At 47.8% G+C, this 13,009-nt stretch overlaps 5 protein-coding genes across 5 annotated transcripts; 1 reads left to right on the top strand and 4 right to left on the bottom strand.

The window, feature by feature from the left end:
• Nucleotides 1–2,739: 2,739 nt before the first annotated feature.
• FOBCDRAFT_279738 (uncharacterized protein) lies at nucleotides 2,740–4,285 on the bottom strand (the record flags this gene model as incomplete). The annotated part of the gene is made up of 9 exons (XM_054706966.1): nucleotides 2,740–3,037; nucleotides 3,095–3,125; nucleotides 3,182–3,249; nucleotides 3,320–3,419; nucleotides 3,489–3,510; nucleotides 3,569–3,792; nucleotides 3,863–3,992; nucleotides 4,044–4,174; nucleotides 4,237–4,285. The coding sequence occupies 9 exons, from the start codon at nucleotides 4,283–4,285 to the stop codon at nucleotides 2,740–2,742; spliced, it is 1,053 nt and encodes a 350-aa protein (XP_054562941.1).
• A 317-nt stretch (nucleotides 4,286–4,602) lies between these two features.
• FOBCDRAFT_298931 (uncharacterized protein) lies at nucleotides 4,603–5,061 on the bottom strand (the record flags this gene model as incomplete). Its single annotated transcript, XM_059611944.1, has 1 exon — nucleotides 4,603–5,061. One exon carries the CDS (start codon nucleotides 5,059–5,061, stop codon nucleotides 4,603–4,605), a length of 459 nt encoding a protein of 152 aa, XP_059467880.1.
• Nucleotides 5,062–5,281: 220 nt separating this feature from the next.
• On the bottom strand, nucleotides 5,282–5,970 carry FOBCDRAFT_279736 (uncharacterized protein; the record flags this gene model as incomplete). Its single annotated transcript, XM_059611568.1, has 3 exons — nucleotides 5,282–5,486; nucleotides 5,624–5,652; nucleotides 5,731–5,970. The coding sequence occupies 3 exons, from the start codon at nucleotides 5,968–5,970 to the stop codon at nucleotides 5,282–5,284; spliced, it is 474 nt and encodes a 157-aa protein (XP_059467879.1).
• Nucleotides 5,971–9,959: 3,989 nt separating this feature from the next.
• Nucleotides 9,960–11,081, bottom strand: FOBCDRAFT_143513 (uncharacterized protein; the record flags this gene model as incomplete). The annotated part of the gene is made up of 2 exons (XM_031190781.2): nucleotides 9,960–10,841; nucleotides 10,893–11,081. The coding sequence occupies 2 exons, from the start codon at nucleotides 11,079–11,081 to the stop codon at nucleotides 9,960–9,962; spliced, it is 1,071 nt and encodes a 356-aa protein (XP_031034766.2).
• Nucleotides 11,082–11,723: 642 nt separating this feature from the next.
• On the top strand, nucleotides 11,724–12,812 carry FOBCDRAFT_143573 (putative hydrolase; the record flags this gene model as incomplete). The annotated part of the gene is made up of 1 exon (XM_031190780.3): nucleotides 11,724–12,812. One exon carries the CDS (start codon nucleotides 11,724–11,726, stop codon nucleotides 12,810–12,812), a length of 1,089 nt encoding a protein of 362 aa, XP_031034765.3.
• Between the last annotated feature and the right edge of the window lie 197 nt (nucleotides 12,813–13,009).

The following is a 13,009-nucleotide window of genomic DNA, read 5'->3' as shown; positions in this document are numbered from 1 at the left end:
CCGTGAGAAGGTACAGGTGCTCATGAGAAACAAAATCGTATCCTTCTCGGTAATTTGGTTACACAGACATATAAGTTATTAGGCTTCAGCATGGCTTTTCTAACCAGCTCTGAATGGTCCACGACGATGCTAGAGCAACAATTCCAATACTAGTGTTAGTCTTCTTTTAAAACTCGACTTCTTGGCCGGATTCAAGTGATTATTCAATACGTGTGATATTCTCTGCAGATCATTGCATTGCGAGGAAAGTAGCACAGTGAACTTTAATTTGAAAATCGAGTTAAAAGAACGCTTGTTCACTTGTGTTTTCATTCCTGAGCCTTTTGTAGGGTCAACCTTTCAGTCCCCAATGGCAGTTTCAATAATTTCCACAGCTCTTTCCTTCCGCCCACGGTATGTTCAGGTTAGAGAAATTGTATTTTTTGATATTCATAATTTTATTCTAAGTAGCCTCTAAGTGGAACAATATACAGCTATGAGACCTTTTGCTTATTGACAAGATACACCCGACACTGAACATACTCAATGCCCAACAAAACATTGTGAAATCCCCGATCATTCAACCAAAACTCAACTGTCTTATCGTCCACCGCGTCCGCCTCCCTGGTCCAGTCTTCTGTAACGGACCCATGGAGCAGTGAGCGAGATGGAGGCCCATAGGATTTGAAAACGGCCGGGGAGTCCAGAGCGTCGGGGCATCATTTATGACTAAGCTAAGAGGACAAGAATGAGATGAGTCACAACCACGACAAACACGCTGATAAAGGCGCTCCGACCCAGTTGTCGAGTGACTTGGACCAAAGAAACTTGCATTGATAATCCGGCCATGTCGAACATGGTAATTCGATCATAATAGCATATAGAACATAACCTTATAAAGTAGGCCTACAAGGCCATGGCTGGACTTTTCGTGCACATGACCATGTCGCTGAAAATCGAGAATTCGGCGCTGTTCACCATACCAGCGTATAACGGGTCCCAGTCGGGCACTGTAGATACTATCGTTAGTCTCCATGCTGTCTCCAGTGACTAGAAAATTGGATTGCTTACGCCGTACAGGGGGTGCAAAGTGGAAGGTTCTGCGTTGTGCGATAGGTATTTCTGATGTCGTAGCGCCAGCTGTTGCAGAACAGTCTTTGTATTACACTTAGCCGTCGGGGGGTCCCAAACTAACGAAGGCTCTGCGAGTCTTGGTGTGGTCCTCGTCGCATTGTTTTCCATTCCTTGTGCCTGAAACGAGGGCATGTACAGGGTAGCCTGCAAGAGCACGGTGGTATTTGAGCTTGGGTCTGATACTCTGATAGACTCCCACACGCCGGTGTCATCCAGGTCCCCCACAGCTTCAAGCATTGGCTCATTGACAATTACATAAAACCCACCGAGTTCAGTTTTCCGTTCTGATTGTAAAAATGAAATTCTTGTTCCCTCCTTCAGATTCTCAATGAGAAAACCTGATGGCTTCTACTGGATGTCTGCTAGTCCTGCTACACAGTATGTATGATTACTTGAGAATGTGACATTTATGAGATTGGGGCACGTGCAAACGACTCAGGCGTCTACCACTGTGGCAAATCTGTGATAGTCTGTTACTTGGCTTCGCTCCTCGTCATTGTTGATTGGAAGAAATGCTCGCAAGACGTTCCCCGTGTCGATTATGCTGGACAGATTGCTAGGAGTGAATACTCCTTGGTGGTCAGCTTTTAACATTTTCCCATTCTTGGGCAGATTTACGAGGAGGAGCAGGAATCTTTGGAAAGATTTAAGATTATAAAGATCGTTTCGGAAGGTTGCAGTGTAAAAGAGGATAAGAGATTATTTAAAGACAAATAGAATGGAGGAACGGAGTCTTATCCTATTTTATATTCTTGCGTCTGGGGACAACGTCGCGGAATTGCCAGGCGTATATTAGTCTGCCTTACTGTGTTAATACATATACAGGGATATAAGGATATAACTATTATAAGTATAATAGATAGTTTAAGTATACTAATTTTAAGAATATTAACTTAATAAAGCTTTGCTATTTTAGGAGTGATAAATATTTAAATTATATTAAAGTTTAGAGATATTTAAATATACCTTTTAAGATTAATTTATAAACTTAAAAAAATAGGTTTAAACTTTAATTTTATTTTATTTTACTTTGTATTATTTCTACTAATAATATTAGTTCTTATTATTTATTTAAGGTTAAAGCTTAAGGTTATTCTTAAGAAACTTATATTTAAAGTTAGCTTAAGGTTAATTATTAGTTAAATTATATTTTCTTAAAACTTTATATATATAATTTATTTAATTAGCCTTTTAAGCTAATTAGGTAATATAAAAGTTTACCCTAACCCTACTTATTATTATACTTTAAATATGAACTAGCCTAAGACTAACAATTAAGATATAAATATAAGCTTATGTATAATTATAATTTTAAATTTCCTAGGCTATTTATTTTTAATTTACTCTTAGTCTACCTTTTAGCCTATGTTTTATCCTATTTTAAGCCTATACCTAAGGCTAACCCTGACCCCAAGACTTTCCCAAGCTGGGGTCATTCTATCTATTAGTATTCCTCGGGTTTTAGAAAGACAAATACCTATCTTCCTAGTAATCTCCGGAGAAAGGGGGGTAGGCGCATAGACGAAAAGTGTACAATTCATTAAATTACAAACAACCCTCTGCACCGTAGCACGGCCAGATTTATCCGGCCGGGAGACCCAACCGTCACATAGTAAACCTGCAAAATCAGACCCAGATATTGGGCCCCGTCTGGTCACTCGGAACCTTTCCGGTCTCCCCTTCCTCGTATTCAACAACGATATCCGTCCGGATTGTGATATCTTGTTCCTCTCTCGGCATAATATTCTCCTCGCTCGTTGTGTCTATTGCATTTATCATGATTCTTCTAAACGTATTCGAGTTCACTCGGTTGTTGCGGTATCCATCAATCTCATACGTCGACGATTTCGTTTCATTCGAGTTTTGGAACAGCGGTCGGGTCATTGGAATTGAAGCCGCCGTGATGACCAGAGTGTTTTCCACGCTGCGCATCGACGTCAGTGCATCGAAGACTTAAGTTAGAGCAATGGACGTGACTAACTGTAGCCAAATAAACAAGACAGCGACGTTCCCTAGACGATGTGCCATTAAAAGTTATTCTCCTGCAGATGAGATTGATTGGGCTTACTGGTAAAATCTGACCTATATCCCAGAGACTGGAGGAGAATAGTTTTGATGACCGAAGCTACGAATGCGCTAAAGTCTGAGTTAGTTGCAATTCTGTCGCAAAGTTCATATGTGCTCATATGGCATCAGAATCGCTCACAAAATGCTCAAGCCCATCAGCGCGACCAACCCGACCTTGGTGCTCAACTGCTTGTGAAGACCCCAAAACATGTAAGCAGGGAGGAAGGTCAAGATAAGATCTGTCGCGGAGTTACAGGTTCCATTCTTCTAGTAGTGCAAGCTTTGAACTGCAGGGGAGGTATGCATACATCCTTGAAAATATCCAATGTACTATACAGTGGTCAGCTTGTTCTGACATGAAGAGATCACATCTGGATGGATGATTCACCTCTTGAGCCGAAGGGCTCCAGCACTTCCCAGGCACACCGGCGGGATCCCAAATTGTGTTGACATTTCTACATTGAGTGAAGATAGTCACACATGTGACAATGTTGATAGATGTCGTCTGTATCATCATGAATATGAGAAACCATTGCCGGCGCTGAGCGGTAATGGAAAGCTTGTATAGCAAAACCATGAATGAAACTCTGCCAAAGGTCGAACTCGGAATACCTATTTATCAGAATTCATGAGCGACCGTTCAACCAACAGGCTAGCAGCAAAGAGACAGTGGCGTTCTCACCAAACGGCTGGTGGATATACTCCATTCTCGTCGCATCAAACCTCTCAGAGGGCGTAAGATAGAAGAAGTGTCTCCCAAAGCCCCGACCGTAAGCTATCGTGAGGAATACGCAGGAGAGCACGCCGGACAGCTTCGGCTATTAGATATCCCGGCGACAAAAGCGGCTTCACCTTGGACGCACCAACGCAAATATCATTAGAGCGTCACCCCGCTGTAATCGGCGGGTGACCTTTGCCTGAGCAAAAACCCTCAGACAAACGACGATGAAGGCAATGCCATATAGCGCCCACGAGATATACAGGACCCGCCAGCCTGATATAGGTCAGCTAGGGAAGTAAACACTACACATCTCTTTTGAGGCGCATACTACTCACCGATGTTGTCATCAGGCCCATCAGGCTTTGGGATATCACTTATTATCATTTTGACCCGTGGCAAGAGACACACACAAGCCCTTTAAAAGAGAAACAAAGGAGGTTGCTGAGCGACGGGGTCTGTTTTCTTTTTGATGTTGCGGGGGCGGCCAAGTTTCTTTATTCTCAACACTCGAGGGCAGCTCCCTGGTGGGGCCGGCAAAAACCCTGTACCGGGCGTTATGCTTTGATCAAATAACAACCACATCAGCGACGGTAAACGGGACATGCCCGCTGCCCATATTGCAATTCATCCAGCGGCTGGGAATGGCTTTCGATAGCCTAACGCATCAAAAGTACCATTATCTATCGAGAGGTACCGTAGGACTAATGAGCAATCTCGATAAAAGCAGACGCCGCAAACATAACGGCTTGGTAGAGAAAAAGGCTTGTCTGTCCATTCTGGCCATCGCGAGTGTTAATGATGCTGAGAAAGTTGTTCAGGTCCATAAGCGGCATATACGGGTGGACATATTCGATGTAAGCCTGCAGTAGGGCATTCTGAAGCGGGAGAATAGGTATAGACAAGGCGCCCTTGATTTGCAGGTAGTTGACATCCTCTGCTGCATCCTTGGTAGGGAGAGGGCGCAGGAAAGCAGGAAGCTCGGCGGAGGTGGATCCTTGCTCCCTAAGCGAGCTGAGAGACTGGGAGATGCGGAGATTATCGAGGACCGAAGGGCTGGTCATGAGATTGGACCAGAGTGAGCGCTGGGCATTGCTATCAGAGGAATGCAGCTTATTGTGCAGAGCAACGTCGTGGCGATAGCCAGAGGGTTGGTCTAGCATCACAAGGTCAAATAGGGAGTCTTGGGCCAGACGTATCAAAATTCATGCGATCGACTGTGGAGGTCAGATCGTCGGAGGAAAAGCGGACCATGAGTGGCTGAAAATGCGGGAAAACAGGGCATTCTCCAAAACTATCGACACAAGCCAATTAGAGGCTTCAAAGGTGTACATGCGACCAAAAATCAGGGTTGAGCTTGAAGGCGCTCAGTAAACTTACAATTCACGTGAGGGACAGGTTGCCGAGTCCGGAGTTGCTCAGAAAACTGCCCGGACTGTCGATGCTGTTCGTAGAAATTGCAGAGCCGTTGCTGGGACGTCGAAGGTCGGCTGTGTTCATGATGGGGTTGCAGAACGCAGTCTGGCAGCGCAGCTGGGCTTTGGTGGGGAGGAGCTGGTCCCCGAAGCTGGCGGTAAGAAGATACTTCCTGCAGTACGCGTTAACAATCCAATGCAGATTCAACCCTGATGTCGTATTGCCTGACGCTATCGGAAGGAAGTCGGCTACGAGACCCGGGATGGATCCGATGATACACAATGACCAGGAGTTTGCAATTCCACTCACCTTCGCCGGCGGCTCTCTTGGACAACACACTGCTCAAACTTCAGTCACTGCTAGGAGATTTGAAGTGGGTCAATGGCTTCAATGGATGGGAATCGTCGTTCTCATACCTCGACTTTGTCCCAACGACAGTTTCCGCAAGGAGTTCCCTCGATCACGTCGCACCGGACTTTTCGTGCACGGCAGGCCACACAGGCACGAGCAGCGCGTCGCTTGGTGGCCTTTTGCGGTTGCTCTGAGTTGTTGGAGGGTGAGGCTCGCTTCTTGTTGTTCTTGCCGGTGACGGTCCTTGCTGAGGTAGACGCAGGCGACTGCGAGGCAGCCGAGCCTTCTGATGCTTCCGTGGCCATGGTGGCGGTGGTAGTCGTAGTCAACTGGGATAAACAAGGCGAATTTCAATGTGGTCCTAATGTCGCGGGAATTGGTGAGGACAGAAACCAATGTTATTTGTCGTAGGCCGTGCGTCGTCCTTTGAGTGGCAAATAAGATTTGGAATATGCGACGGCCGAATACTGTTATGCTGATTGTCCTGACTTTGAATATACCCGAGTAGGGCGAAGTTGAGACTGATGGAGTGAATCCGAAAGGAGACGGCAAGAGCCAGCCTGGATCATTGAAGCATTCGACGGAGCGGACGTTAACGTAAGGGCGGTGGAGTGGAGAGTTGAAATTCGCGATGAATAAGTCGTCGAGCAGGCAGACGTTACTGTCGTCGATATACAATTGCCTAAATTGTCGTCGTAAGACAGCGTCTTGGTTGTGTTGTTCTGTGGTTGCTACAGTGTCGCTGAGGGTGGGTGAGTCGCCGCGTCTGCCACCAAGCACCAAGCGGCCAGCCATCATGTCCAATCCCTTCCATGCCGATCTCCAGCATTTAGCAATTCCGCCCTCTCCGTTGCCAAGCCCCGCAAAAATGGGCTCCAGTCCGCACCGGGCTCCAACTGAGCCTACCCTATGCCCTATGCCGTGACAGGGCGCGCCAAAATCTATCAACTCCTCTGTAAAAATTCTGTTCCCCGCAGTTTGCTAGTGGAGGGGGCATTCATCAGACCACCGGACCACGCCTTTGCCATTGGGGCCTGAACAGACTTGGAGGTAAATTAAGTTGAGTGTGATGTAGACGAGCTGACTTGATTTCGAGAAGGGGTCGGGCTTGTGTGAGTCAATCGGTATACCTGACTTCATCCATGAGTCGATGTCTCCGCTGCTGCAAAGACGATACTTGCTGCAGGGTACACATGCTGCAAATCAGCATTCTGCGGGACACCCGTCTGAAGAAATGCCCCGCAACGTTCAGGCCTGACTTTGCAGCCAGCGAGGATAATATCCCCGCCGAGGATTGATATAATTTCCTCCTGAATTAAGTTTGGCCGCAGTAATCAGACTTCTACCATAACCACCATGGACTCACAGAGTGTCGAGTAAATGAGCAAGGAGGTAGGCGTATGTAAGGTGGCCATGTATGCCTAGGCTGCCTTGCGCTGAAGGCCAAAGCGGGAAGAATCACATGAACGGTAAGTCTGGCTAGCAATTATCCCTAAACGAGATACACTCGGATGACTAGTGTAGAGTAATATCAAAATGTGGTGCTGTATTCTACGCCTCTTGAAGCAATCTTGCTATGAGAACATGTATCAGTACGTGCCAGACAGATACGGCTGACATGACTCTTCTTGTGTTAACTCGGCCCCTTGAATAGCCCTCACCAATAGGTTATGCCGCTGTACACGCAGTAACCAATACTCCAAACTGTTACAGTCTGCCAATCATGCTAGAATAAATACTCTTGCTCCTTCAGCTTGCCATGTCATGGCATTTTGGTGACGTGTGGATTATGCCTGCCGAGCCGAGTCAAGGTCGATGAATTCGCAGTTGCTGAATCCATAGCTCGTTCAGCCGGATTGCAAGAACTTTTCGTATTGCAGCCATGCTGGCGGATGGACATCCGCCTGCTATACTCAGGTTGACGTACAATGGAAGCCACAAAAGTGCCAAATCCCGAATCTCCTGCAGAGGACGCTAGCCTTATGCTATCAGTACCTTGTTGAATGCACTCGTGGCCAGAGTACGGGAAGGAGAGCGTATTGCTCATCCCAACCGAAATAGCCGGGAAAGGCTCGACCTATCACTTGTGGAAACTGTATAGGTGAGTCGGTCACGGATGTAAGCTTTGGATATCGAGGACAAACAATATAACCGAACCGTGCTCACGAAGTAAACCATTGAAAGATGAGAAATTAGTCATGGGGAGTTCTGGATCTCGAACTTGCCGCTGAGTCTCTCTACTTAGGAAGCGCCTAATGTCAGAATCACAAACACGCCCGATCTTCTCTCTGGAGGAAGTTTTCAGTTTGCGAAGGAACGACAAAGGCGTAGTAGTCTCAATATCGGTTGCGAGCCCTAATGCTGCTTAGACGAAGCAAAAGATCGTCATATAAAGACACTGAGCTTCTTCCCTGACCGAAAGGGTCCAGGTAACCTGTACGGGCAAATAGCCAAAGTTAATGATGAATAGAGAGGCAAGGTAATAAATCATGATCAAGGCCAAGATGGCCCAAAAGATAAGGATGAGGCGGCGGGAAATAAAAATACGCAGCTAGAAGTGTAACACATTGCCTTTCAACATCGCGGTGACGATGGTGTAGCTGAGGCAGGCGATGAACTGATTCTACAATCTGGTCAGTATAATAGTTATAGCAGGCAACGTGATCGTTATTTTTTAGAAATTGGGAAAATTTTCCGGGGCCAAGCGAACATTCCACCGGTCCTTTCCTAGTTCGCCGTTGGCCACTGCAATTGAGTACGGATTAGAGCATGGGCCATATTTGGATCGAGGAGAAAGGCAGTGCCGTTACGTCCTATTCAAGATGAATGCTATTGTCACAATGTTGAATATCTGAAGACTCCTATTGATAAACCGGGGCTGGTAATCGGCCTATACCATCAAGCTGGCTTTTTAATAGCATACATAGTCAACTATCATAAAGTCTAAAGAATTAGAAAGTGAATTTTGGCCCCCTAGCAAGACGGAGAGTCATGTAAGGTGCTCTCAAACTTACAGTCATCCTTATGTCATTGTCATCTCAGGACCACTTCTACGGGCATACGGGCTTGTCGTCAAGGCAAACGAGGTCAACGGGAGACAGCTTCCGATAATCAAAAATAAAGAAGCGTTATTGGAGGACTGGTCAGGGTCCCATGCTACATCAGAAAGAGGGTTCATCACGAACGTGATGCCGTCGTCGTCGTCCGACATTGTAGTAAGAATGGACTGGTGGAATGTGCCACAGATAGCAAGCGGTTCAGTTGAAGCAGGTTCGGACAAGTCATGCTCCCGCAGTCGTGGAAAATGTCTTTAATTAGATTCGGATCATGTCAATTTGCCAATGGAGTACCGAGAGCAAAATGAAATATGCAGGCAATGACGGGGTGTAGCCTTGGAAGATAAAGTTGAGCATCGCGAGTTTTAGAGGCTACCTGTGAGGGGCTAGCTGGACAACCGTGGCGCTAAACTTATACGATGACCTTCTGACGACCAGTAACAAAGTAATTACGATTCAGCGCGTCCAGCTGTCCATATATCAATTTGATTTGCCTTCAATGAATTATAAAACAAACAATGATTCCACATCCTATCTGTCGCCTTGTAAGGACTCCGAGCCTCTCCGCGTACTATGATATCTCTGCATAGCAGACCAAGCTATTTTCAGGTCGGACAAGCGTCGAATGGCATTCTGTGCCCTATTGAAAAAGAAGGGTGGGGAAGGGCGAAAAACAACTGAAATGCCCGCCGCCTCGTGGCTAAGCCCCACAATAAGCACAGCACCAGTACATCGTGTGCAGCGGGACTGGTACCGTCGTTTGCGGGGCAGAAGTGGCACAAGCTACGGACTCCTTGCTCTAATACCCAATCTCGCAAGATTGTAGTTCAAACTTTGCGTAGGGTTATGACGTAATTGAGACGTTGTGATGTGGCGTAGTTCTGGTGAAGGGGCCTACGTCGCGAGCTGCGCTCAGGGAAAAACCATGCTTCTGGCAGACAGAAAGTTGTATTCGACCAAAAGCCGTCTTAAACTACTTATATTGTAACATGGCGGACCTTAAAATATGTATAGGCCAGACTTTCGAGATTACATCATAATATTAACGACAGTAACTGAGATATGTCTCCGAATGGCGCTCAGGCTAAGCGGTACCAAATCGATACATAGAGTTTGAATGTATCCTCCTCAAGTACTAAGAGCAGCCCTGAAATCTGCGGTGGCTCTAGTTTGCAGGCCCCCGACCTTCTCTAATAGCTTTGGGGGAGCTAGCGAGTTTCTAGCTACCCTCGTTTATGCTAGGTCCTTATGAGCTTCATAGCATTTCCGTTATAGATAGCCTTCTGGGAAGAGCGATGTTTGAATACGCGAGGCAGTTCTTGATTCATTACCTCAGCTAGTCCAAGAACACCAGCTTCAGGTGTGTATGGGTAATCGCTGCCGTAAAGAATACGGCTTGCGTCAACGTATGGCAGCAAACCCTGAATCTGGTCCGGAAATACAAAGCCCGCCAGGTCAAAGAAAAATTGGGTCTGGAACGCCTTCTTGACAGACTGGATGCTTATCTGAACTGGAAGGCCGAGGATCGATGTGGCGAATTGCGTGAAGCGGGCCACAAGCGGAGGGACCGCGCCTCCGGCATGCGATAAGATAATGGTGACGTTAGGTGATTTGTCGATAGTTCCTGAGACAAACATATTGACGACGGCCCGGGCGGTATCAAAGAAGAACTCGAACATCGGATTTGGGTAATGAGTCAACGGGGCGGCTGTCTCGATAACATTGCCACGTCGTAAACAAGGGCTGGTTGGGTGAATAAACATGGTGGCGTTCCTATTATTCAATGCCTCAAAGATAGGGTCGAGAATTTTGTCACCAAGATACACGCCATGCGCGTTGGTCAAAACGGCCACGCCGTCTGCGTTTAATGTGTCGAGCGCGTACTCAATTTCAGCAAGGCTCCCCTCGACGTCAGGTAGAGGCAATGAAGCCCAAAAGCCGAACTTGTCTGGATGTCGACGCTTGAGGTCGGCCGCAAACTCATTGCATCGCCTTGTGATATTGCGGGCGAGAGCATCATCACCAGGGACAAGATGTGTGCCGGGAGAGGTAATGCTAAGAATGGACTTGGTGATGTTTGCCTGGCGCATCATTGCCAAGTGAGCCTCCTCTGTCCATTGCTTTATGATTTGTTAGCAGCTGATGACGGAGTTTACGTGTGCTGAACTTACAGGGATCGCAGGCATGCCATCAGGCATACCGAATCCATATTTTATTGACTCCTCCCTCCAAAACGGGGGCACAAAGTGGGAGTGTGTGTCAATGCGGTCGAAGCCGTGCTTGCCCACCTGTGACAGATCTACCGCCCAAACAAACGTGACCTGCCACAGCAACAAATTGATAACGACAAACAAAAGCATAGTGAAGCCTGTTTCAGATGGTAGATAAGTTATTGCAACAGCTGCATTGGGATGTGCTGGTTATCATAGTGTTTCTAATATACCAAACACAGCTGGGCCTGGCTAGAGTTGCTGTTATTAGTTCTTTCAGCGGAGACGTGGGGCTGAATGAGGGGCGGCGGGGAATTGATCAGGGAGCCAGCGGAGACTCTGCGGCAAGCCGCATCGCCGAGAGCGATCTTGTAAATATGCTTAGGCAGTTAGAGCAGAAAGCAGATGAAATCAGACAATTACACTCCACCGCAAATCAGAACCACAACCCCACTCCTATGAACGCCTGGAGACTGCGTGGTGTACCCCAGACGCCGCACCCGCATGATGGTGTCCACTTCCCCACAAACCCCACGAAAACCAGCTTATGGGAATCCGACGAAGAAAGACCAAAGGAACCGAGCCGATCAACGGCCGTTCTCCTACGGGCTGTGTTTGCGGACATAAAGCCTGGGAGAATATTCAAGATGCAGGGTAGCCCTCTTCTCTCCTTGACACCATAGTTCTGTCTTATGAAGCAGCAACTTATATTTCCCAATATTCAAAATGATGTTTATGGTCACTAGCACTATCATCTTCTGCTTCCTCTTCTCGGTGACGACAGCATGTGGGATGCCGCGAGATTTGCGCCGCGCACCACGCAAGACGGCTATCACTAATGTCCACGTATTTGACGGCAATGGCTTTGGCCCACTGTCTACAGTGGTCGTCTCCGGCAACGTCATCTCGAATGCCAATTCCTTTGGAGCAGATGTCGTGGACGGCGGCGGCGGTTATTTGCTCCCGGGCTTCATCGACACCCACTGCCATGTCACATCTTGTTCTTATCTCGACACCATGCTAAAGTATGGCATCACCACTGCCCTGGACATGGGAACCTTCCCCTACTCGACGCTCGCGGTATGTAAGATGTCGGGTAAAACCGACGTTCGTGGAACTGGCGCAGCCGGTACCGTAGACGGCACTGCCCTCAGCATGGCCCCAGGATTTCCCCCAGAGTCTTTCATCGACAGTCCCGAGCCTGCTCGCAAGTTCGTTGACGCCCGCGTCGCAGAGGGCGCGGACTACATCAAACTCTTTCTCGATCCCTTGGGTCCTGACCTGGAATCCCTCATCGCAGCCGTGGAAGCTGCGCATCAGAAGGGGAAACTAGTCATCTCGCACGCAACAAGCCAAGCGCTTTGGACCACCGCAGAGGAGGCTGGGGTTGATATTCCGTGCCACACTCCTCTGGATAAGCCCATAGACGCTACATTTATCGACCAATATCGGGACACACTGAGTCACGTCGTTCCAACTCTCATCATGATGCAGTCTATTGTCAACAATACCGGAGCCCCGGCTCAGGCCTATACCGTTGCGGCTGAAGGCAGCGTCACCAACCTGCACAAGGCCGGTGTCACCATTCTGGCTGGCAGCGATGCCAATACTGCGCCATTCGTGCCTGCAAATCCGCCATTCGGAGATTCTCTACACGATGAGCTGGAACTTTTGGTCAGGGCGGGCCTCTCTCCCGCAGACGCACTTAGGGGCGCCACATCTCTTGCTGCATCCTCCTTCGGTTTTCACGATCGCGGACAAATAAAAATGGGCTATCGGGCCGACCTAGTCCTTCTCGGCGCCGACCCCACCACCAATATTCAGAATTTGAGGTCCATTAAGAAGGTGTGGGCTGCCGGTGTGCAGTCAAACATGTCGTGAGGAGAGGTCTGTTCTGTTCGGCATGTCCGGGTATCCTGTTCAAGAGCATTTGTGTTAGCCAGGCTGTTACACTCCCGGTCAAGAGACTTTGTGTAAACCTCCGCATTCCCACCTGCTTTGTAAAAGGATTGATACCGAAGGGTGGTGGACCATTGTTAGAATGGCGGCTGGGAAATGTTGGATACGCGAGTAGGGTT

This window comes from Fusarium oxysporum, chromosome IX (genome assembly GCF_013085055.1).
Source record: "Fusarium oxysporum Fo47 chromosome IX, complete sequence".
Classification (NCBI taxonomy): Eukaryota; Fungi; Ascomycota; class Sordariomycetes; order Hypocreales; family Nectriaceae; genus Fusarium; species Fusarium oxysporum.
This window is presented reverse-complemented; position numbering and strand designations above follow the sequence as displayed.